At 39.0% G+C, this 24171-nt stretch overlaps 1 protein-coding gene across 3 annotated transcripts in view; it reads right to left on the reverse strand.

Annotated features, from left to right (window-relative positions):
* Positions 1–613: 613 nt before the first annotated feature.
* Positions 614–24171, reverse strand: part of rogdi (rogdi atypical leucine zipper) — a 33602-nt gene continuing 10044 nt past the window's right edge. Inside the window, exons 3-11 of one of the 3 annotated variants that reach the window (XM_041206617.1) lie at positions 23114–23196; positions 20183–20237; positions 17056–17136; positions 15275–15370; positions 13803–13901; positions 13022–13135; positions 6597–6646; positions 4912–5038; positions 614–3889 (exon numbers count right to left, since the gene is read on the reverse strand). In XM_041206617.1, coding sequence (XP_041062551.1) covers positions 3848–3889; positions 4912–5038; positions 6597–6646; positions 13022–13135; positions 13803–13901; positions 15275–15370; positions 17056–17136; positions 20183–20237; positions 23114–23196 — 747 coding nt within the window. In that variant the 3' untranslated portion in view covers positions 614–3847. The remainder of the gene's footprint in view (positions 3890–4911; positions 5039–6596; positions 6647–13021; positions 13136–13802; positions 13902–15274; positions 15371–17055; positions 17137–20182; positions 20238–23113; positions 23197–24171) is intronic. The other 2 variants (XM_041206618.1, XM_041206619.1) reach the window with 2 other exon arrangements.

A 24171-nucleotide genomic window follows, 5' to 3' on the forward strand; every position in this document is an offset into this window, starting at 1 on the left:
AAAACTCTAAAGAGACCTGAGTATTTCCAGCATTTTCCGTTTTTATTTTAGATTAATTATTAATTTGGAGACAGAAAAATGGAGAAAACGTGATCACAAAATAAATACAGATGAGGGAGACGACTGAGCTTAGAAATTTAAGTGTTACGCAGTCAGGTCCACTGTTTCAAAGTGGGTTTGCATCAAGACTCAAGTTAATTCTGTAACAAATCAATGCTGAGAAATTTAGAAACTGAAGTTTTTCCTGATTGTTTAATGTATCAAATCTAAAATACAATGTTGCTTATCCAACCTAAAAAATGTTGCAGGACTATGATTTCGAAATTAGAGACATTAATCCTGGTCTTAACCAGACTCCGAAACCACCCATTCTCTCACCAACTGTATTAATGGCTCATTTTTTGTCGCCACATTAGGTACTCTCATAGAAATTCATACAGTTCCCATTAATTTATTTTGTGCTACATGGTTCATGGTCTGAATTGACAATGGCAATAGTTACTACGCCATCTCAAAAAAAAATCAGAGCATTCTTTCACTGACAGCAATTCAAAATATGATTCTAAATGTATGAAATTGTACATGGACTCAAACCTAGTGCTAAACAACTATATACTTTGACATCAATGCTTTATTGCAGATATAATCTGAATGATTCCCTTGGTCCACTATACATTCCAAATAATTTAGACCATCCACATTAAATATAATTGTCTCAGTCACATCATTATACATACGGCAGACATCAAAACATAAGTACATTGTTTGAGATTGACCACAGGAATAGCAACAGAATAGAATATATTTAACATACTATATTCATATTACATGATCCTGGAAGACATCACAGCTTTAAAAAAATTATCAGCTTATGTGGCACATGCTTATTTATGCTCCTTTACTTCACCCATAAGTTTGAGCTTTAAATAAAAGTTAACTGGCCTATTCTACTCGGCATGTTGCTTTGTTCAAATGTACAGCTTGTAACTTCAGCACACATTACAAAAAACAGCTTCACAAGTAACAAGGGGAGACAAAGGTGTAGTGGTAATGTCATTGGACTAGTAACCTAGAGGCCCAGACTATTGCTCTGGCGACACAGAATCATGGCAGCTGGTGCAATTTAAATTCAATTAGTCAATATATCAATTGTCATAAAAATTCATCTGATTTAGGGAAGGAAATCTGCCACCCTTACCAGGTCTGGCCTACATGCCTCCCACAGCAATGTGATTGACTCTTAGCTTCCCTCTGAAATGGCCTTGCAAGTCATTCAGTCGTACTAAAGCTGTTACGGATAGCAGATGAACTGCAGCACTTCAAGAGGGTTCACCGCCACCTTCTCAAGGGCACATAAAGATTGGCAACGATCACTGGTCTTGTCAGTGATGCCCACATCCCATGAAAGGGTAAAATAAATTTTCGTATAAGACAAAACACCTTATACAGTAAACTGTGTCACCACCAAACTCTAAGCACTCCAGCTAAGCTTTCATTCTTTTTTAAAACTAGAAAACTTTCCCAATCCCTCTCCGTGCGTTAATAAACCTCGCAGGAAAGTTAAGGGTTACTTTGTCTCCTCCAGTGAAAAATTTCAAGTTGCGCACAATTATTTCCACAGACCAAGGCAACATGTTGCAAAACATGTGCTGGTTTGTAACTTACTGCTGTTATCATTAAGATAGGAGAGCATTTGAAAATGTTACACTTTTGTTAAATGCTGTGTAAATCAAGGAAACAGCCAGTGCTTTGCAATATCTTATACAAGCACATTGGCTAAAGTCAGCAGCCAAGTGAGCAGTACAAGACTCATGAAAATCACGTAAACCTTTTAGAAGGCAATGGTATTTAACAATTATTCGAAAAAGTGTAGGTTTGATCATTTTAGAACAAGTTCTACAGCTACCGGACATTGAAAGTTACAGTTGGTTGAGAAGGGCCACCTTATTTGGTGGAAATGTCACGACAGTTTGAACAATGCTCAACTTGATCAGTATTGAATATATAATCACAGTGTTGTTAATGAGATATTTTACAACTTGTGTCCCTCACACATGTATTACTTAGAAATGAATTTCACTATTTACCAGAGAGCTTGAAACAGTATTACTCCACGCCATGTCAAACTTCATTTAGAAGAAACAGGATTGATTTTTTGGATATTCTCAGTTCTCAACTGAAGATACACATGAAAAAGGTGGCAATCCTTTGTACTGGATTCTAACACAAGGACATAATTAGAGCTTTGTGTGGTTAAGGTTCAAAGAAAAATCAATGACCTTCTCAATACTACAATCTACTGAAATACAATATTTTGGATCCTGAACATAGCTGCATTGTGAATGATACTTTCAAAATTAATATCACATTTGCAAACAGCTGAAAAATCGGTTGTCTTAGTTTGCCAATGTGAACAATGACAAATATCCAAATATTATACAAACATGCAACCAAAATATGAACATTGATTAATATTAATACACACACACTCTACCCACAACCTATCCAGAAGTGTTACACAAATGCACTTTATTTACGTCCTGCATTGGGGAGATTTATCTGACTGCTCGAGATCCCCTTGTGTACACTCCACTGTAAAACTTTTCCTACATCTTGATATCAAGTCCTTTTGGACTAATGGAACAGATTACATTTTCAAAGTGCAAGGATTCACTTTTCAGGAATACATATTTAATTCATTTCCCGTGTTCTTTTTTAATGCACAAATCAAACTTTTACATTAACGATGCAGTGTAAATTCCAATATTTTAGTGTCAATTGGTTAGTATTTGTTATCTGTAAGATTCTAGACAAACACATGCCCAACACAATTAACCAAACTATGTGTTAGATACACCGACCACATATAAGGCTCCCAAACAAATTTTAGCACTGCATATCTGGTCAATAAACTAAAACATTTAAGATCGGTATAAATTAAGCTGAGCTCAGCATTTTTCATCTTTGTTTTTGTTCATTCTAAGTTGCTGAATCATTAAAAAGACAAATGCTTAATCAATCACCAGTTTAGAAATCCTGACGGAAGAATAATCTAGATCCAGGCACAAGATTTCTTGGTAAAGCAGTCATGAGCATGAGGATTGATGGATTTGTGACCAGCACAAATTCAAAACTAACTAATGCTATAATAATGTACAAACTGTGTAAATATGATCTGCTTGAACTTAAACATGACAACACTTCAGTCTTTCCATTTCTTCTTGATCAACGAATCTCTGGGTCCCAAGAATATTGTAGTTCAAGAATGTTTGGCTGGTCCACTAAGAGGTATAATGTATAGTTTTAGTTATTTTGTTGCCCTGTTAAACAGGTTGAAAACATTAGCTTCAGTGCTTGAACATTCAACTCCCTGAAGAGAGAATTTTCCCGCCTTTATTCCACATAGTCTGCAACTTGAAATTGATCAAAAGTGCACAATGCAAAATCTGTGTAATGCTATAGAAATCACTGCTTCTAATTCAATACATTTGCTACCACTTTCCTTTCAGCAGCAGTAGTAAACCACACCTTCATCCATTAAAACCTAAAATTTTGAGATAAACAACTACCAAAAAGTGATCGCAGGGTTAAAAATTTAGACTGCATTTGATTCTGAGACTTATTTCCAAACATTTGCCAGACCAGGTTCCACAATGGATTCAACTTATTAAAACATGTGACACACATCAAGGGCAAGCGAGCTAAGTGCACTGTGTGTTAAGTTATCTATTTCTAAACAGGCCGCCCAAAATATTCAGAGACAGCATTTACAGCAGGCAGACTCTGTGCCCACTTCCTGCCCCAGCTCCGAGTGCAGACTGATCTTCATTTAATCTGGTGCTCAGGATCAGTAAGGTTTGAAGTTCCAGTAACTGGAAAACACAGAAATCTGTGAAGACAAATAAAAGAAACATTGCAATATCCAATAGAAAAAACCCAATACAATACTTCATCCAAATTCCCAAAGAAGCAAGTTTTATTACTGGAATTAAAGTTAGATATTTCTTCAATGGTACTTTACCCCCTGTCAGTTTTTTTTTCCAAATGCACAAAACTAACTACAGCTTCTCATTGTGACGAACGGAAATATTAAATGTGTTATTTTCACCATTTTGTGACAGGCGCCAACTATACTCTCAACTATTAAGAGTTTCATTTAGTTAAGGCAATATTTTTTGACATCTTTATTTAACTTGTACAATTTTTCAAATCGCAATTTTAAAAACATATCAATATTTTCAATTTAACCAAGTCCAGCTCAATTTCAAATGGGCTAAAACTGGCAAGGTGCCCAGGCCAGAAGGATTGCACATCTAAGGAAGTTGCTAATGTAATCTGTAACACCCTAGGGGTTTATTACAGGCAGCACTGCAGCTCAGACACTGTTTGTTACAGAGCAGAATTAGCAAAAGCAGAGAGTTATGGCAGCGTTTGCTCTCTGCCTGACAGGGAGAATCACAGAGTGGAGAAGTGCCAAAGAGGAGCAAAATACATGAATAGGATGGGAATAAAGAGAAACGGACCCCGGAAGTGCAAAATGTTTTAGTTGACGGGCAATATGATCGGCGCAGGCTTGGAGGGCTGAAGGACCTGTTCCTGTGCCGTACTTTTCTTTGTTCTTGTTCTAAAAAAATGGGGTGAAGGAAGAGAGAGGTCTGCATGCGTCCGATGAAAGGACACCTTTCCGCTATCAGGAGGAATCTAGCTGTTCAATTTAGCAGCCCAGAAATAATCCAGTAAAATTTACCCAATGGTGTTGGCCATTGTACTTAGAGATAAAGAACAACATTTTATCTGCCCTTTCAGTTGTATAACTGGTTTGTTATGAACACAAAGTAGTCAATTGTGAAGAGGCCATCACACAATATCAGATGATACTTCTGGTTCACAGACAGGTTGAATAGACCATACCTTATCCTTCAGTTGCTGACAAAGCTGTAGTGCGATAGTAAAGAAAACAAGCGTGTCATTCAGCCAGGGGACCACACATTCCACTTTGTGCACATGACTGACTTCAAATTTCTGGTTATTAAGCTCACTGCAACACAGAATGAAGAAAACACACTTTGAAATTAATTCTTGCTAACATTTAGGAAAGAAACTCTTGCTACATGCTTCAGTGCTACAATCAAGGAAGCCCACTGATTTGATGATTCTCTTGCTCTATGTTAGATCTGCAGCCGACGCTGGAATTTCAACTCAGAGTCTAGCTGTGAATGAAGTACTGGAACTAAGGGGGGAACCGTTGAGAAATACAAGATTTAACCCTTTTGATTGCATTTCCTTCCCTTTCTTTAGATCTCAATGAGGCTGCATGTCATTCACAGACAAGAGGAGAGGTGACACCTCATGCATCTCCACTGCAGAAAAGCATCCAGCCTCTGAAAGCTAACTTTGGCAGCACATCCAAGCTACGAACCTCAGCACATAGACAAGTAAGGATTACAAACTTTGTGTTTCACATTTAATTAGAGGAATTGTAGCTTAGTGATGTTCCTATAAAAAAGATAATGCAGTAATAGTAGCAATGTATCACTGAACTTGTAACATGAGTGCAACAGTCGAAACACACTTTCATGTTACACTAAGTCATCTCAATAACACAATGTTAGTAACAGTACTTTAAAAAAAATGGATAGAATTGTGCAATTTGATCCCAGGAAAAATACAATGGCCCCAACAGTATTCTACCATGGGAACACTGGCGTATAGTGGTTTAATATTTTTATCACACGATATTGCATCCTTTTTGGAGACTGAATTCTGCAATTCCATCAATCTAACTACTGAAATTCAAATTGTGGTGTTGTCATTTATGTGTACATATTTTTAAAAACTGAATCAACAACATTAATGAGGTGTTTGTGGAGAGCCTAGACATCCATTAGAAATGTGAAGTTGCAAATTAACAAATGTTACTGAGACATTATGATGTTTCTACACTTATGCACTAGAGTTTGAATCTTTTGTTGCAATGAAATTTTTGTGAAGGTGTGACGTAGATCTAATAAACCTGCAGAAAAACATCCATTATTTTAGCAAGTGCCTTTTAAAACAGCAAGCATCTTTAATTTGTTGGATGAATCATATGATGTTTGGATCTGTAACTACTTCAAATGGCCATTTTTTTTTTTGTCCTCTGGCCAAATTTCTGGAACAAACATTTCAAATGTACATTTTCTGAGATATCCATAATAGTGGGGCTGAAAAAACCCCAGAAAAAATCTATTTCTCAATCAGTGCAAAATACCCAGAGGGAATAAACAAATAATACGGAATCATTTAAAAAGCAATCAAATTTCTTGGAAGGATGTAGCAAATGCAAAGTATATGCAAAAAAAAAAAATACACACAAACTCTCTGGCTCCTGTCACTGAAATTTAAACGTTTCACATTCAATATATATAGTGGCACTTTTTCAGATATTAGCAAAACTCAATTTAAAACATATAACAGGTCAGAAAAGGCTGCTGGTTATTAGATACTCTGTACCTTCTAACCTTCACCTAGGAAATTTCATACTAAACCAAGTTTTTGGGTCATAATTGAACAGATGAATCTATTTCCTAAACGAAGAAACTCAGAAGGGCACTTACAACATGGATCCTGGGTTGTGCAGTACAGAGCTTCCTGCAGCTTTGAAGTTCTGTAAGGTGAAGGGCAAAGCTGATAAGAAGATGGTCCAAAAACAAAGCAAGAACTTTTTATATCATAGGACTCCCCAGTAATTATTTTCTTATTGTGAAGGATGTCAGCACTGCTGGTAAGATATTAATTCTTTCAAAGCTATATAAAACCTCTATAGTTTTAATACTTGACATTATAACTTCATTATCGAGGTTGGAAAAAAAAGTTTCCAACCCCAAGTCCAGGACTTTCTATTGTTTTGTATGTCATTGTTTAAATGGAACATAATCGATATGACACAAAGAGAGAAGCAAACAGGGAGTTTAGAATGATGCTAGGATAACATTGTCAATCTCAGGGTCTCAGATCAAATAGTTTAGACACTTAAATTAAAGAAGGATGTCACTTTTCTATCCTTAATCTCCTACTGGGCGTCTGCGAATGTGCATGATCCTGTATAAACAACATGACATATACTTGCAGTCATAAAAATACAGGAACAGCAGTAACTCATTCAGTCCCTTGAATCTGGTCCATCATTTAATTAAATCACGGCTGACTTATACTTTCTCTTCATTTAATTGTCTTTGTTCCATATCCCCTGAACCCTTTACCTAACAAAATCGATCAATCACAGTCTTGAAAATTTCAACTGACCCAGCAGCTACAGCACTTTGGAAGCTGTGGGTTCCAAAATCCCACTACTCAATGTGTGGAACAAATGCTTCCTCATGTCATTCCAAAATGACCCAGCTCTAACTTGAAGATTATATCCTTTTGTTCCGAATTCCTCTACCAGATAAAACAGTTTCTCTGTATCTATTCAATTGGATTTCATTATCATTTTAATCAGCTCTATTAGATTACCCCACAACAATCTCTTAACCTCAAGAGAATATAATGCAAGTCTATGCAATCTATTCGAATTTAAGCCTTGGTGTAATTCTGGCGCATTTGCACTGCACCCTCTCCAAGGCCTAAAAAATGAATGCAATACAGCAGATGGGGTTTGACTAAAGCTCTGTCCAAGTGAAAAATCACTTCCTCCTCTTTGTAGTCCAACACTCCATACCCATACAGAAATAAAAGCCAGCATTCCATCAGTCCTTTACAATTTCTTTTACACCATAGCTTTTTACTGATTTGTGTGTTTGCTTTTTCCATAACTTCGAGTCTCTTATCATTAAGGAAATATTCTGGTTTGTTTTTCTTATCTCCAAAATGGGTGATCTCACACTGAACTCCAGTGGCTATCATTTTACCTATTCACTTAGTCTGTCCAATGTATGTAACTTCCTGCTCCCATCCTCACAACTTACCATGCCTCTATTTAATGTTGTTTGCAAACTTAGACATAAAACTCGATTCCTTCATCCAAAGTGATTGACCTCTCACATTAAACTGCATCTACCCTATTTTTGCTCACTCTCTTAGCCTTGCAATGTCTCTATACAACTTCCTGCTCCCGTCTACACAGATTACTCTGCCCCCTACCCCAATATCATTTGCAAACATGGACATACAATTCTTTTACAGTACAATTCAATTCCTTCATCTGGGCCATTGATTTATTCATTGAAAAGCTGAGGCCTCAGTACAGAGCCCTGGAGAACCCCACTGTCACATATAATCAGGAAACATTCCCCTTATCCATAGAGTACCTCATTCTTCTCAACCAACAACCATATTACAAGATTACCTCCAATTCTCTGCTCTTTCATCTTTTCTAATAATCTCTTATGTGGAACCTTATTAACTGCCTTCTAGCAGTCAATATACAGAGTATGCATAGACACTCCCCTATCCACTATGCTAACAACCTCAACAGCTTCAGCCAGATTAGTTTGACATGGCCAACATCCAGTAGAACTGAAACAAAAACAGAATTACCTGTAAAAACTCAGCAGGTCTGGCAGCATTGGCGGAGAAGAAAAGAGTTGACGTTTCGAGTCCTCATGACCCTTCGACAGAACTTGAGTTCGAGTCCAGGAAAGAGCTGAAATATAAGCTGGTTTAAGGTGTGTGTGTGGGGGGCGGAGAGATAGAGAGACAGAGAGGTGGAGGGGGTTGGTGTGGCTGTAGCGACAAACAAGCAGTGATAGAAGCAGATCATCAAAAGATGTCAACAACAATAGTACAATAGAACACATAGGTGTTAAAGTTAAAGTTGGTGATATTATCTAAACGAATGTGCTAATTAAGAATGGATGGTAGGGCACTCAAGGTATAGCTCTAGTGGTTTTTTTTTTATTTTATATAATGGAAATAGGTGGGAAAAGGAAAATCTTTATAATTTATTGGGAAAAAAAAAGAAGGGGGAAACAGAAAGGGGGTGGGGATGGGGGAGGGGACTCACGACCTAAAGTTGTTGAATTCAATATTCAGTCCGGAAGGCTGTAAAGTCCCTAGTCGGAAGATGAGGTGTTGTTCCTCCAGTTTGCGTTGGGCTTCACTGGAACAATGCAGCAAGCATTGCTACTGAATATTGAATTCAACAACTTTAGGTCGTGAGTCCCCTCCCCCATCCCCACCCCCTTTCTGTTTCCCCCTTCTTTTTTTTTTCCCAATAAATTATAAAGATTTTCCTTTTCCCACCTATTTCCATTATATAAAATAAAAAAAACCCACTAGAGCTATACCTTGAGTGCCCTACCATCCATTCTTAATTAGCACATTCGTTTAGATAATATCACCAACTTTAACTTTAACACCTATGTGTTCTATTGTACTATTGTTGTTGACATCTTTTGATGATCTGCTTCTATCACTGCTTGTTTGTCGCTACAACCACACCAACCCCCTCCACCTCTCTGTCTCTCTATCTCTCCGCCCCCCACACACACACCTTAAACCAGCTTATATTTCAGCTCTTTCCTGGACTCGAACTCAAGTTCTGTCGAAGGGTCATGAGGACTCGAAACGTCAACTCTTTTCTTCTCCGCCGATGCTGCCAGACCTGCTGAGTTTTTCCAGGTAATTCTGTTTTTGTTTTGGATTTCCAGCATCCGCAGTTTTTTTGTTTTTATCCAGTAGAACTGGTTGTTCTGGTTATGGTATATATAAATAATTTAGATTTGAATGTAGGAGGGTTGATCAGTAAGTTCGCGGATGACACGAAAATTGGTGGGGTGGTAAATAGTGAGGATAGCCTTAGATTATAGGAGGATATAGACAGGCTGGTCAGATGGGCTGATCAGTGGCAAATGGAATTTAATCCGGATAAGTGTGAGGTGATGCACTTGGGCAGGACAAACAAGGCACGGGAATACACGATGAATGGTAGGACCCTGGAAGGTACCGAGGATCAGAAGGACCGTGGTGTGCATGTCCACCGGTCCCTTAAGGTAGCGGGACAGGTAGATAAGGTGGTTAAGAAAGCATATGGGATACTTGCCTTTATTAGCTAAGGCATAGAATATAAGAGCAAAGAGGTTATGCTAGAACTGTATAAAACACTGATTAGGCCACAGCTATAGTACTGCGTTCAGGAATCCGCATTATAGGAAGGATGTGACTGCACTAGAGAGTGTGCAGAGGAGATTTACTAGGATGTTGCCTGGGCTGGAGTTTTAGTTATGAGGAGAGATTGGATAGACTGGGATTGTTTTCCCTGGAGCAGAGGAGATTGAGGGGGGGACATGATTGAGGTGTGTAAAATTATGAGGGGCATAGATAGGGTAGACAGGAAGGAACTTTTCCCCTTGGTGGAGGGATCAATAACCAGGGGGCATAGGTTTAAGGTAAGGGACAGGAGGTTTAGAGGGGATGTGAGGAAGAATTTTTTCACCCAGAGGGTGGTGGGAGTCTGGAACTCACTGTCTGAAAGGGTGATAGAGGCAGAAACCCTCATAACATTTTAGAAATATTTGAATGTGCACTTGCGATGCCATGGCATACAAGGTTATGGGCCTAGTGCTGGAAAATGGGAGTAGAATAGTTAGGTACTTGTTCGAATGGTGCAGACTCAATGGGCCGAAGGGCCTTTTTCTGTGTTGTAGACCTCTATAACTCTATGAACAGATGTTAGTGTGACCGCTCATCTACTCACATTAAAGATCATACAGTACATTCTGTTTCTGTAGCTCTTCAACCTCTTACAGTCACAAGCTTCTGTTTGGAGAAAAGAAAGACAGCCCATCCAATCCAGTGGAACTAAAACACAGGTTATTCTCCTTGTTTGTTTTTCCTTCTTTTCATTAAAGAATTAGAGCATAACTAGGAAACTCTCCCTCCCCTTGAGGAACCCACAGTGTAACTATAGGCTGAGACTACTACGAATCATGCTAAACTCAGGTGTCAAGAGAGAGTGAGCTGCTCCGGTTCTGACAAAAGATCATTGACCTGAAATGTTAGCTCTGATTCTCTCTCCAGAAACCCGCAAACCTACTGGGTATTCCTTTCATTTTCTGTTTTTATTCCAGAATGTGAACACTTTTACCGAGAGTCTCAATATTATTCTATGATAGAATCTCGAAAACTAATCTCACCAAGGACAAATACAACTTCTGTCACCTTCAGCCTTGTGCATCACATTTTTAGTTATACATCGAAACATTTTATTTGTTTTCTTCACTACAGGTGAACACTGAACAAAGTGTTTTATCTATCAAATGGCCTTATGTTTCTTTCCTGCTATTATTTTGGGCACATGTTGCCTTCTACCGCTACATAATTATTCATGAACTCCAGCTGCCAGCTTTCCATCCACCGATTTACCCTGCCCATATCCCACTGCATTATCACACGTTGCTCAACACCAATGCATCCAATTTTGTGTCACTTACAAACTTCATTTCATTCTCTAAAGCACTGATAAAATTGTGCACAACGGACCCAAAATCCAACTTAAATCTTCTCGACATCAGGCGACATTCAAAATGTCGTGCTTAACAAACTACTGAACGACTGTACAAAACAGTTCAAACGATGTTTCTCTTTAAAACGTCTAGTTGGCTGGTAATAAGGTTGCCAACCCTCCAGAATTGGGGTGGAATCTCCAGGAATTGACAAGTAAATCTCCTGGGCACTGCTGTGTACAACCCTGGAGAAAAATCATCAGGACATTGAAAAAAGTTTGCTTCTTTTGACATTTTCTTTGAACATTTTGCCTTACAAAGATATAAAAAAAACATTGTAAATGGGGGTGGTGGGGGGAGCTGTTTGGCTGACAGTCAAGCTTCACCCAAATGGGTAACATGTCTTTTTGCTTTCCAGTTGGTGTAGGAAGGCAGTGCGTCACAAGGATGGATGTGTTGGCCGACTAATGGCTGGAGCGTGGGGGGCAGGGGTGGGCAAGTCATGTGATGAAACTCCAAGAATACATTTAGCCAGAGATGGTGATCTTAGTTGGTACTATAACAATCCCCAATGACATAGATAACTTGTAAAAACATATTTGAATTTCCAGTGAATGACTGAAAGGAGCATACGACAATATTTCAAGGTTTAAGGCTTTTATTGTAACAACCTAAAAGCAACACTGACTAAACACTATTTCAGTAGGAAAATTATACTCTAAACTATAGAACAGTTTCCACATTTAACATTTAAAATGACTGAAAATCCCCCCATGGTTAAACTTTACTTTGATCCTTAAGAGGACACTTCATTCTCTAAAAACCAGTCCAAAGATATTCTCAGCTCCCGATGACTTGCTTCTTTTCCAACTGGATAACTTCTATTCCTTGAATTGACTTTCACAGTGACTGTTACCCTGGAGATTCCTCCTTCTAGTTAAAGCTAGGTAAATCTTTCAGCCCCTTTTAAATCCTCACAAACTTGATGCGTGGTGAACAATAGAGACAGGCGGCCTCTATCTCTCTGCTCTTTTTCTCGCATTCTTGCAGATTGAATGTCTGTGAAGTCTTAGAATATCAGGAATATCTTTGGAAAACCTGCAAACCGATCCTACAATGGCTTCCAATGGATTATTTCCTCCTAAAGCCCATCTCAATGGCAACGTGAATCACATGGGCCTTGTAGCCAGGTAGAAATGCTAATTAGCTACCCTTGAGAATACCCCTCCAAACTCTAATTAATTTCAAAATGGAATGGATGGCTTGAGGCATAAGTGTTTATAAAAACCTGATATTCCTAACACTTCCCTGTGGAAACTTGGACAGTAACATTCCACCCAGTCATCAGATGCCCTTGTCATTGTCCACAGGTGTGAACATTAAGCACCTTATTTTCAGTAAAACAACCTGGGCCCCCTTTACCCTTTAACAACCAAGCCACCCAAGCTTGTTGTTGGGCAGAATTCAGAACAGTTCACATGACAGACTTCTTTCCTTCATTTTATCCTAAGTTATAGAGACTGTCCCAAAACGTAACAATGTTACAAACTTCATATTTGTAACAGTAACATAATAAAAACACTGCTGCCATATATCACCTTATTCAAATTGGGTTGCAGAAGATGGAGCTGGTAGACAATCAAACAAAGTTTGCTCAGGTTAATGTAGAAGTTTGCAAAGACATCACCCGGAAGAGGTGGCGTGAACATTTTCTAAGAGAGAATTAAGATATTTAGTTATTACAAATATATACAAATAAACATTGGCTTAAGCTGATAAAATGAAAGTCAAATTCCTTAAGTATTATGAGTATCTTTGTTTATATTCCCACAAGCTCCTAACCAATGGAATATAAAGTCGCATGGGAATATATTAATGGGAATGTTCATGTTGCACAGGAACATGTTATTTAAAGTCATATGGGAACATGTTAAGACAAATATATATTTGTGCAGTGTGATACAAAGTTAGTGCACTTAACATGATTGATTTATTGTAGATATGAATTAAACAGTCTTGCATTTGAAGTGTCCAGTATTAATTTCAGATGGAGAAATGCCATCCACAATCCTTCCTAAAGCTAGCTTTTGTGTTGTCTGAAAACTAATGACAAAGAGTTAATATCTGAGACATGGACTTTAATTCTAGATGTCTTTGGATTACCATTTAGGCTGCAAACATGCTACAATTATAGCACTGATCTGAAGCTATTGGCTTTTCATTGACGCTACAGCTGTAATATATGGGTGCAGAGGTCGGTGGGGGGAGAGAGCGAGAGAGAGAGAGAGAGAGCGAGAGCAAGAGAGGAAATAGCAGGGGGAAGGAAAGCAGCAAATCTAAAGACACTGGTCAGTCACACAGAGTAGGATATGTGCTCACCATCAAACTGCTTGAGGCTACTTCCGGTAGTGTCATTGCTGCAGGAGTGGTAAGTCTATTGCGAGCACGGGTTAGCTGCAACATCACTGCATCCATGAGCTTAAAAAGAAAATGTCTACGGTTTTGTCAGGTAGGCTTTAGGACTGGTTAATAATTATTGATAATCTTTCGGATTAATTAATGGTAAACACAACATTAGCTTCACTCTAGCACCACGTGGAAAAAAAAAAGTCCTTCATTCTACACAGATATTTATCTTTATTGGCATTGATAAGCTAATTTCTACTTCTTGCGATAGAGTCTCAGCTAAGTTGTTTTCTTGTATTCTTTTTAATGTAGGGGAAGAATGAGAGGATGTGCCACAATGAGTCATGTGAAAAGATAATTATCTTCACAAGACAGACAGACCAGATAACTCACAAGCCAGTCACGATTGCCTCAACAGTGGAAGCGAATTGAGCCATATTTCATGTGAAGCAATTTTCAACTGAAAACTAAATGAATTTTAATGTTTTGCAGTCAAGGACACGCTGACGCTACTTTATCACTTTGACACATCAGAGGTTATGAATCATTTCGTAGATACTTCACAGAGAGCCATTATATTTATATCACTAGAAAATAGTTTGATGTTGTAATTTTACACAGAATCTTTACTTTGTTCCTGCCTGCCTGCCAACCTATGACAGTGACAGTTGGCAATTACGACATTCCTGTAGAAGATGGGTTTTAGTGCTCTCTGCTCTTCTAAAAGCACCAACTCATTCTGGGGTACAAAAACCCCAGGCAGCCTCTAGTCTCACCAGGAAACTACAGTTCATATTTATGGCTAGATAGTGTCAATCAGACATTTGATTATTGGAAGAGTTGCACCAAACTCCTGTCACCATCCAACGTGTACCGTCTTAGCATGGGCTGCTGGAATATGATCAGGGTGGGGGGGGGGGGGAGGGAACCTCCACCAAACTGTAGCACTGCTACCCTCAATTTGGTAGAGATCGCAGTGCAGACCAAGAAACTGAAATTGGTCTGTGTGGCTTAGATATTGACTGGATAAGCTTGCTGAACCTTTAAGGAAGTTTATGGTTTTCCATATTGTTGTAAGAAACTTGTTTGGAAACTGGAGCAGAGGGGATGATTTAGAAATAAGTGCTAAAATACTGTATGGGGGACATTGAAATATAATTTAAAGTACACCCATTCCAATTCTGTGGGACGTGTCACTTACAGGAGATGGGGAAGAGGAAAGCAACCCGATCTTTTATTTATCATTGCTTGAAAGTTAACTTCTATCTGTATATAGACTACCTGTAGATAGAAGTTACTATATATTAACAAAACAATCTGTGGTTATTAAACATTCAAAAGGTACACCTAGTTTTTAAAAAAATTTCATTTAATGATTAACTTAGGCATTGATCATTCAAGGATATTTACTGCTCATGTGCCATAAACACTGAAACCTGACTGACCTTGTTGACCTCAGCCCCACTTTTAAACTGGTAAGTCTGATCTCTGCTGTTTAGTAGGTACAGGGCCTGTCCAACATGATTCCTGGCATCCTGAATCTGGTAAGTCAAAGAAAAAGTTAATTCAAAGACTGAGGAATTGGACATCACTGGTGGAGGGCAGAGGGAAGAAAGAGTTGAAAACAAAATGGAAAGAATATTAGCATATATAAGGAATGATGTCCACAAGAATACAACGATTGGAACAAGGAAAAGTTACGTGGTCCATGAACCCCCCAAGTTCCAACCCAGTGTTATCCACTGGAAATTGCTGACTAGCCACAGGTGTGCAGCTGTTTTGACTATTTTAGCCACACGCTCCAACGTTGGTGGAAAATGGCTTTTGTACAGCAACACAATAAAGGTTATTACATCATATGTGCATTTACTTCATAAAAACTGTACAGCATAGAAACAGGACATTTAGCCTGACAGATTTTTTTGCTGCTGTTTATGCTCCACAGAAGTCTCCTCCCACCTTACTTAATTTCACCCTATTTGTCTATTCCATCCTCCCTCGTGAACTTATCTAGTTCCCCCTTAGAAGAATATCCAACATTATTCAGTAGCTAAGGAAGCAAAGTGCTCAACAAACAAAAACCTCTCATGTTGTTAGATGGCTTACCATTTTACCAACTGACACTTGATGTTCCCAAGCATATGCCGCACAAATACAAGTAGAGAGATCACATGCTCAACTATGGTATGTACTAATTATTTATTTAAATTTATTAATCAGAAGGACATTTGGATTCCCAATTAGCTACTTGTGGCTAGGGGCAAATGCACTGGGCACTGTTCCAACTCATTAAGTATTTCTTTTAAAAAAGCTTTAGTTACCCCAGTACTGATTCCTTTGTACCTACTATTCTTGGGGATGGTGGGATGGGGAAGAAAAATCCCATCTCAATTCTCAGTCCTAATCCAAGGTTTACCGAGTTCCGAGTTCCCAAAACCTGCCTTAAATTACCCTGCGTCAATACGTTATGTAGAAAATACCGGGATACAAAACAGCCCTCCTGTTAAGAATATCAGATTTATTTCCATTTTCCTCTTCCCGCAATTGGAGATCATTGATTTGAAGTGATGAAAATAAACCGAAGCAGGAAGGGCAAGCTAACATGGAACAGATTACTGGCTCCTTACTCGAGGGCAAGTTTTGATAAAGACTCTAACAGTGGGTCCCATTCTATGCCTCCATTTCCAAACAGTATTCCCCGCTGCGTAAAGAAAACGCCAATCAGGCAGCACCAGTGGAAACAGAAACAAGAGTTAAATGTTTCAGGTTGATGATGCTTCATCAGAATTCACGATGCAGAGTTATCGACATGTTTCTCCTCCCAACAGATGCTGTCCGACCTCCTGAGTGTTCCCAGCATTTTCGGTTTTTATTTCAAGTTACTCCAGTTATCTGAAGGTAACAGCTGAAAATGCTGGATCAGGATTTTCCCCCACCCAATTCCCCACCTGCAAATTCTACGTTGCTACAGAAATCTTTTTTTTTCTTGGTGGAGCAGCTTTCGGTTAGAGGAAAGAAAAAGCACCTTGTGATAAAAGCAACCAAAATTCAGAGCTAGAGAAGATGGTGCCTAACTGTGGTCAATTGTTTAACAGATTAGATAACGACACAAGCGCTGTCAAAATTGCACACACAATGTTTTTGTTAAAATAAGCTAAGCAATCATACTAAAGAATGGATACCTGCATGCAGTGATAGAAGAAACTGTTGTCATGAGTGCTTTTACCTGCTGCATTTTCCACTGTTTATCCTCCCTGAAAGTACAATGCAGGACCTGGTTGTGTTTAGGCAGCCTAAGGTTAATATCCTATATTGGAAAACAAATGCTCGATTAAAGCTCAGGATCAGCCTCTTGGTCACAGCATTTATCAAGAGAAGGTTGAAACTCTTTATTTTTCGGCTGCGTTTGCTGCCAATGCCATGCGTGCACAATTGTATGCTGATGACAGGCCCAGGTTAATGTTCGCCATATTTATAGGGGGCAATGTGCAGCAGGGCGCATGCGGTCAATACTGGCAAAAAGGAGAGAATGTTGTGAATTTCTATCCTGGACTGACGGTGATGGATTTTGGAAACTCCTTATACAGCGAGTTAAAAGGGAAGGATTTGCAGACGGGAAACTAAAATCTTTTCCTCGTGGGATATTTTACTGCCGTCACGTTGGTAAGTGTTTCTAAACTCTGTCTCACAATCCCAGTAACGTAAGTGGATTGTAGGTTTCCGTGAGTGTTAGACTCTAAATAGCCAAATGGTTATGGTACTGGGTTTGTAACCCCAAGATCAAGAGTTCAAATCTCACAATGGCAAACTATGAAACAATGTAACTTCAACTGAAACAGATGGAAATGGGTTTGTACTCGAAAGAGTTACATTGCCTCATCTAACACTGCAGTAGAATACCCCACAAGGAAAGGATTGTTTCCTGTCTGGAAATCCTTCCCTGCTCCTGCCACTGAGTTCCAGGCAGCAGGCTCCAGCAGTGATGCCATTGGATTTCTGCACATGCGCACTGGGCATATAGGCACCAACAGACATACTGTGTTGGCGGGAGACACACTGCTATACTTAGACAATGAAAACTTTATGGTGTGCATACGTTGCAGCTCAAGTGAAATTGCACTCTAGCCTCTGGCCATATGCATAATTATTTTCATTTCATCATGAATAATCAAGTTAAGCAGTTTTATAGCACTGTTGCACTTAAGAGTCAACATATTTTATTATATATTCCCCAAATAAAGAAAAATATTCTCCTTGTGTAGAGACTCCATTTTCCCTTAACCACTATTCATTAAACTCCACGTCACCAGGCAAAATAAGTACAAATACAAGAAAATAGCCCCTCCATCAACCGCTCATTGTTGAGCAGTAGTGCTTCACTGTCCCATGAATATTTTTTAAGAAAGAATTGAGAAAAATAACTTCTGGTTTCCATTCTTTTTTCTTTACCTCTTCCCCCTTGCCAAGCTGAGAGTAATTGCTGTCTGACTTCATTGATGCTGCCCCTGGGAGCTGTGCACGAATGAGCTGAGCACAATTCCTTTTTTGCACACGGGAGGGTGGGCCTCTGGATTTTGCCTGGTCCCATCTGTGTCCCCTTGTGAAGTTAACTCTGGGATGCTTGGGTACCTATGGTGCTGACATTGGCAATCTAATACATGGCACCCCTGCGTCAAGTCTCTCTCTTAAAAAGCACATTATTTTGGAAAACGCAAGTTTAAATCTTTCACAGCGCATTGGAATTTACTCTGGTTTCATAGGCAAAGTAGTTAGCACCAGAACACTTTTGGGGACATGGAATAGAGTGTTCAAACACAAGTGAAAATATTGTATTCTGAATGCTTTAATATTTTAAGTGCTCAAACATGGTGATCTATGTTTTTCTGCTTCATAACCAAAACCTCCAGAATTGAACTGCTAAATTTGTAGTGACAAATCGACAACTCAGCACAATAATAAACCCAAACTAAATCATTACTTTAATGATGAACCAGTCCCTGGACATTGCCTGTTAGAGGGTTGAGGTTAACCATTTAGGTTTTCCAGCCTAGGGTATTGGGGGGGGCGGGGGGTGGAGGTGGAGGAGAACAGGTTTCCACTTGGCCGCCACTGAAAATAAAGTTTATGTGCGCCTAGTTGTGTGACAAGTGTGTGACATATTCCATGTCGTACTTGAATATTTTCCTAACACATTCAAACTGGAGATGGTGTGGAATTTTTCACAACCTGCAAATCTCAACGTGCCGTTGCTTCCAAAGGATTGTTTTCTTTTAATTAATTGACTGGGATGTGGATGTCGCTGACAAGGTCACCATTTATTGCCCATCCCTATATACAAGTGTCTGGCCTTGCTAGGCCATTTCGGAGGGCAGTTAAGTGTCAATCACATTGCTGTGGGTCTGGAGTCACATATAGACCAAACCAGGCAAGGACAGCAGATTTCCTCCCCTAAAAAAGGACATTATTGAACCAGATGGGTTTTTATGACAATTCAGTAGTTTCATGGACACCATTACAAATACTAGGTTTTTTTAATCCAGGTTTATTTAATTAATTGAATTTAAATTCCCCAGCTGGTGTGGTGGGATTTGAATCCATGTTTCAGATCATTAGTCCAGGCCTCTGACAGCTACCCACTATGCTACCATACCCACTCTTGGTCTAAATATGTATATACCAGGAATACTAGGAATAGGAAAGTTGTCTTATGAGGAAAGGCTGGACAGGTTAGGCTTGTATCCACTGGAATTTAGAAGAATAAGAGGCGACTTAATTGAAACCTTTATGATCCTGAGGGGTCTTGGCAGGGTAGATGTGGAGTGAATATTTCCTCTTGTGGGAGAATCTAGAACTAGAGGGGGTCACTGTTTAAAAATAAGGGGTTGCTCAGTTAAGACAGAGATGAGGAGAAACTTTTTCTCTCAGAGGGTTGAGTTTCTTTGGAACTCTTCCTCAAAAGGCAGAGGAAGCAGAGTCTTTGAATATTTTTTAAGGCAGGGCTAGATAGATTCCTGATTAACAAGGGGTGAAAGGTTATCAGGGTTAGGCAGGAATGTGGGGTTGAGGTTAAATTCATATCAGCCATGATCTTGTTGAATGGCAGAGCAGACTCGGTGGGCCAAATGGCCTACTCCTGCTCCAAACTCGTATGTTCTTGTGCACGTATACGTAGAGACGCGCACACATACATATATATATATATATATATATTTACGTGCATGTATAATTATACATATATTTTCATTTTAACCGAACTATATTAGTATTCAGTTACATTTTCAGTTAAAACTAATAAATTATACCATCTGAGTCTATGATGCCAGCACCTTCATTCCTATTTTATATGTACTCACAGCCTGAGTCAGTGCATCTCCCTGCAATGTAAGGACACCCTTCACCTGGTCTGTTCTGGAAAAGAAAAAAGCATTTCAAACAACATTCATGCCATGGTACGTAACTCAAGTGGGGTGGCTTTAAATTTACATTTAATCGGAGAAAAGATATAAAATTTGTATGTATGGTCTATATACATAGAATAAATAAATAATTTTGTGACTATCCATGGAAGATTGTGACTTAAATCTCCAGTTAATAGACTGGCAATAACATTATTTAATCACTTGACCTTACTCTTCCTGATTTCTAGGTAGGAAAACATTGCACAATTAGCTCAGTTACTTCAAATGTTAAATGATGTTTTCTCCCTTTTCTACTTCTAAGGCATCTTTGGCAATCATCCTTTGCTGGGGAGGAAAAAATTGATTTAAGTTGTTGTCACAGCCAGAACAGTACGTGCGCTGCTACACCCTAATTCTATGACTTAATATTAACATCAAGGATGGTGCTGCTTCCTAAGTGGAATTCAGCCACAGAACAAAATTAAAATGGTTATTGCTGTTAACTAATTTGAGTTTTTTGATGACATAACAGAGAGGGGGTTGAAGGAGGTAATGCGGGTGACGTGGTGTACATGGACTTCCAAAAGGCACTTGATAAACTATCACACAATAGGTTGTCAGCAAAGCTGAAACACATGGAATAAAAGAGACAGCGACAGTATGGATATGAAGTTGGCTGCGTATGGGAAAGAGAGTAGTGGTAAGCTGTTATTTTTCAGACTGGCAGGTACACAGTAGGGTTCTCCAGGGGTCAGTATTAGGACCACTGCTTTTCTTGATCTATATTAATGACTTAGCCTTGGGTGTGCAGGCACAATTTCAAAATTTGCAGATGACACAAAACTTCCAAGTACGTGAGCTATGAGAAGGATAGTGATAAACTTCAAGACACAGGCAGGCTGACAGAATGGGCGGATACATGGCAGTTGAAATTTAATGTAGAGAAGTGTGAAATGATATGCTTTGGTAGGAAGAACAAGGAGAGACAATATAAACTAAAGGATACAATCCTAAAGGGGTGCAGAAGCAGAGGTACTAGAGGTTTATGTGCACAAATCGTTGAAGGTGGCAGGGCACGTTGAAAGAGTAGTTAATAAGGCAAAAGAGACCCTGGGCTTTAGAAATAAAGCCACAGGGTACAGGAGTTTAGGCACTGGAGAGAGTGAAGAAGGTTCATGAGAATAGTTCCAGTGATGAGGAACTTCAGTTACGTAGACAAGGCTGGAGAGGCTGGGACTGTCCTCCTTAGAGAAGAGAAGGTTGAGAAGATTTTTGGTAGAGGTGTTCAAAATTATGAGGGTTCTGGGCAGAACAGACAGGAAGAAACCGTTCCCACTGGCAGAGAGTAGAGAATCAAAGCAACCAATTTAAGGAGTTGGCAAAAAAGGAGCAAGAGGCGACATGAAGAAAATTTTTTTTTTAACGCAACAAGTGGTTAGAATCTGGAATGCGCTGCCTGAGTGTTTGGTGGGGGCAGATTCAATCATGACTTTCAAAAGGGAATTGGATAGTTAGAGAAAAAAAAAACACTTTCAGAGCTGCAGAGCAAAAGGCAGAGGGCAGGGGGAAGTGGGGTTGGGGCTACTTCAGTAGATTTTACAAGGCCAGCAAGGATTCGACAAGATGTATTCTGTGCTATTCTGGTCCCATGTTTTATTCCCAGACAATGGCCAACTTTGAAACCAATTTTAGATATCTTCATATTTCAGCACCAAACAATCGTCTTTTGCTAATGACTTGCTGTTCTAAAGCACAAAATTCACCCACGCTCTACCAAGAACCAACTAAAGCTCAAATGAATGAGGGTTGCTCAACTAAATGTTATTCAAATTTAAGCAGGTATACTTTTGAACGTACAGAACTAGACACAACCATTTCACGCTGGCCTAAGTCAGTCCCAGAACAGAATACACAGTTCACAGCCTCGATCTCCTCAATTTATTTTCTAGACAACTTACATCTTAAAATTACTCAGCAGTCTCAATCATCTATCTGGACAATCTGTTTCAAACACCTTCCAGGTGAAACATTTAGAACTATGCTTTCCATTCATTTTCCTCTTCTTGACTTCATCTATTATTCTCAAGGTCAAGGTAACACATTTCTTAAGGTTCAACTTGTTAACACCCTTAAGGACCTTGACGATCTTAATAAGATTTCCTCTTAGGCTTATCGTCTCTGCAGCTTGCCCTTGTTCAGGTGTCTAATAGTAGGTACCAAGACAGGTAGCTTTTTATAAAGGCAGTTACTTCACGTTAGGCCAACTAGTTTTAGAACTTAAGCAAGTCACTTCCTTACATGAAGACAGGCAACAAAGTGAAAATGAAAACTATAAGTCGCTCTCAATCATCCTAAAGTAGTGAGGAACAGAAACATTGGAGGATGGCTGGGAACAGGTTGCTTGGCTCAGGGAATAGGTGACACAGGGATCCTAAAAAGAAAGGAAAACAGAATTGTAGATTTAGGGGGAAAGAAAACATATAAAGCAAACAAAAAGATTAAAATAAGTTCCAAAACATACCAAACTGTATAGAAAATAGCTGAGCCATGTGAAACCAGTTAGTAGTACTATACACAACATCCAATGCTTTCTGCATGTGATCAGAGAAAGAACATTTAATGTTCAAACATCTCAGATACATGTAGAAATAAACAAAAGTTCTACAAGGCCTTCAAATACAAAAAATGTTCCAAAACAGTTCTCCCATTCATTTTTTGATTAAATAAAATTGTTTAACAAAATAATCTTTTCCATCAACTTGATTCTTCCTCAATTGTGTGCTCTGAGGATGTGTGTTGGCAGATAAAGGAAGCTTGTTTTTTTTTGCGCACGGTTGCCAGTGAGAATCATCTCCCGTTGAACATGGCACAAAGTCAGCTGCTTACACTGAGCTTCCTAGTTTGAAGTTCTCCTGTCGGGTTTGACCTTCAGGTCCAGCGGCTGATAGAGTAAAACGTCGGGAAGCCTCCTGTACAAGAAGGGTTCATTGTTAGTTAGAAAGAAAACAGGAAACCAAGAGCTTTTTTAGGCAACAGCATTACATTTACATTATCTGCAGATCATCAACATATTACTTTTTCTATCGATAATCATTAAAATTAGTTTGTTCTGCTTTTCACTCAAATTCCCAGGTTTTGTGATTTGAAGTGATTAAAACCAATTTGCTCCAATTATGGGAATAAAATGCTAGAATTCTCCTTGATTTTCACACTGAAAATCAGGTCCAAAGATATCGCACATCACATAACTGCTAATATTGCCCGCATTGCACAAGGTACATGATGTATAGGAAGTGTTCATATAGTGGATGATTAAATCGCTAATGTGACGCATACATTTTTGACCTGATCTCCAGCACAATTTGGATTTGATCAATTACTATTCTCTTCGACTGTTTCAGTTATGATTTAATGAAATGACATTTCAATCAAATGGGGATCATTGCATCCGAGGCATATGTCAGCAGCAGAAACGCACATCGACAAATGTGAGGAGTTACAGTGCCCGGCTGACAACAATGAGGCTAAGGCCACCTGACTGCAAAATAAATCCGGGGAGCCCAGGAATAGTCCTACAGCAGGATCGCTATCATCTATTCCTTCATCACTCGGATAGAATTTTCACTAAGCAGGAATGAAAAAATCCCGCATAAAAAGAGAAAATGCTGGTTTTTTTTTAAAAAAAATTCAGTCTGGTTTTATTTCAGATTTCCAGCATCCACAGTATTTTGTGTCTGTATGAATGAAAGAAATTTTTAATTTATGTTTTAAGCCATTATATCTTTGAAGTGGAGACTGGCATTTTAAAGTTTCTTTTCGTTCATGGGGTGTGGGTTTCGCTGGCTGGGCCAACATTTATTGCCCATCCCTAGTTGCCCTTGAGAAGGTGGTGGTGAGCTGCCTTCTTGAACCGCTGCAGTCCATGTGGTGTAGGTACACCCACA

This window comes from Carcharodon carcharias, chromosome 15, assembly GCF_017639515.1.
Source record: "Carcharodon carcharias isolate sCarCar2 chromosome 15, sCarCar2.pri, whole genome shotgun sequence".
Classification (NCBI taxonomy): domain Eukaryota; kingdom Metazoa; phylum Chordata; class Chondrichthyes; order Lamniformes; family Lamnidae; genus Carcharodon; species Carcharodon carcharias.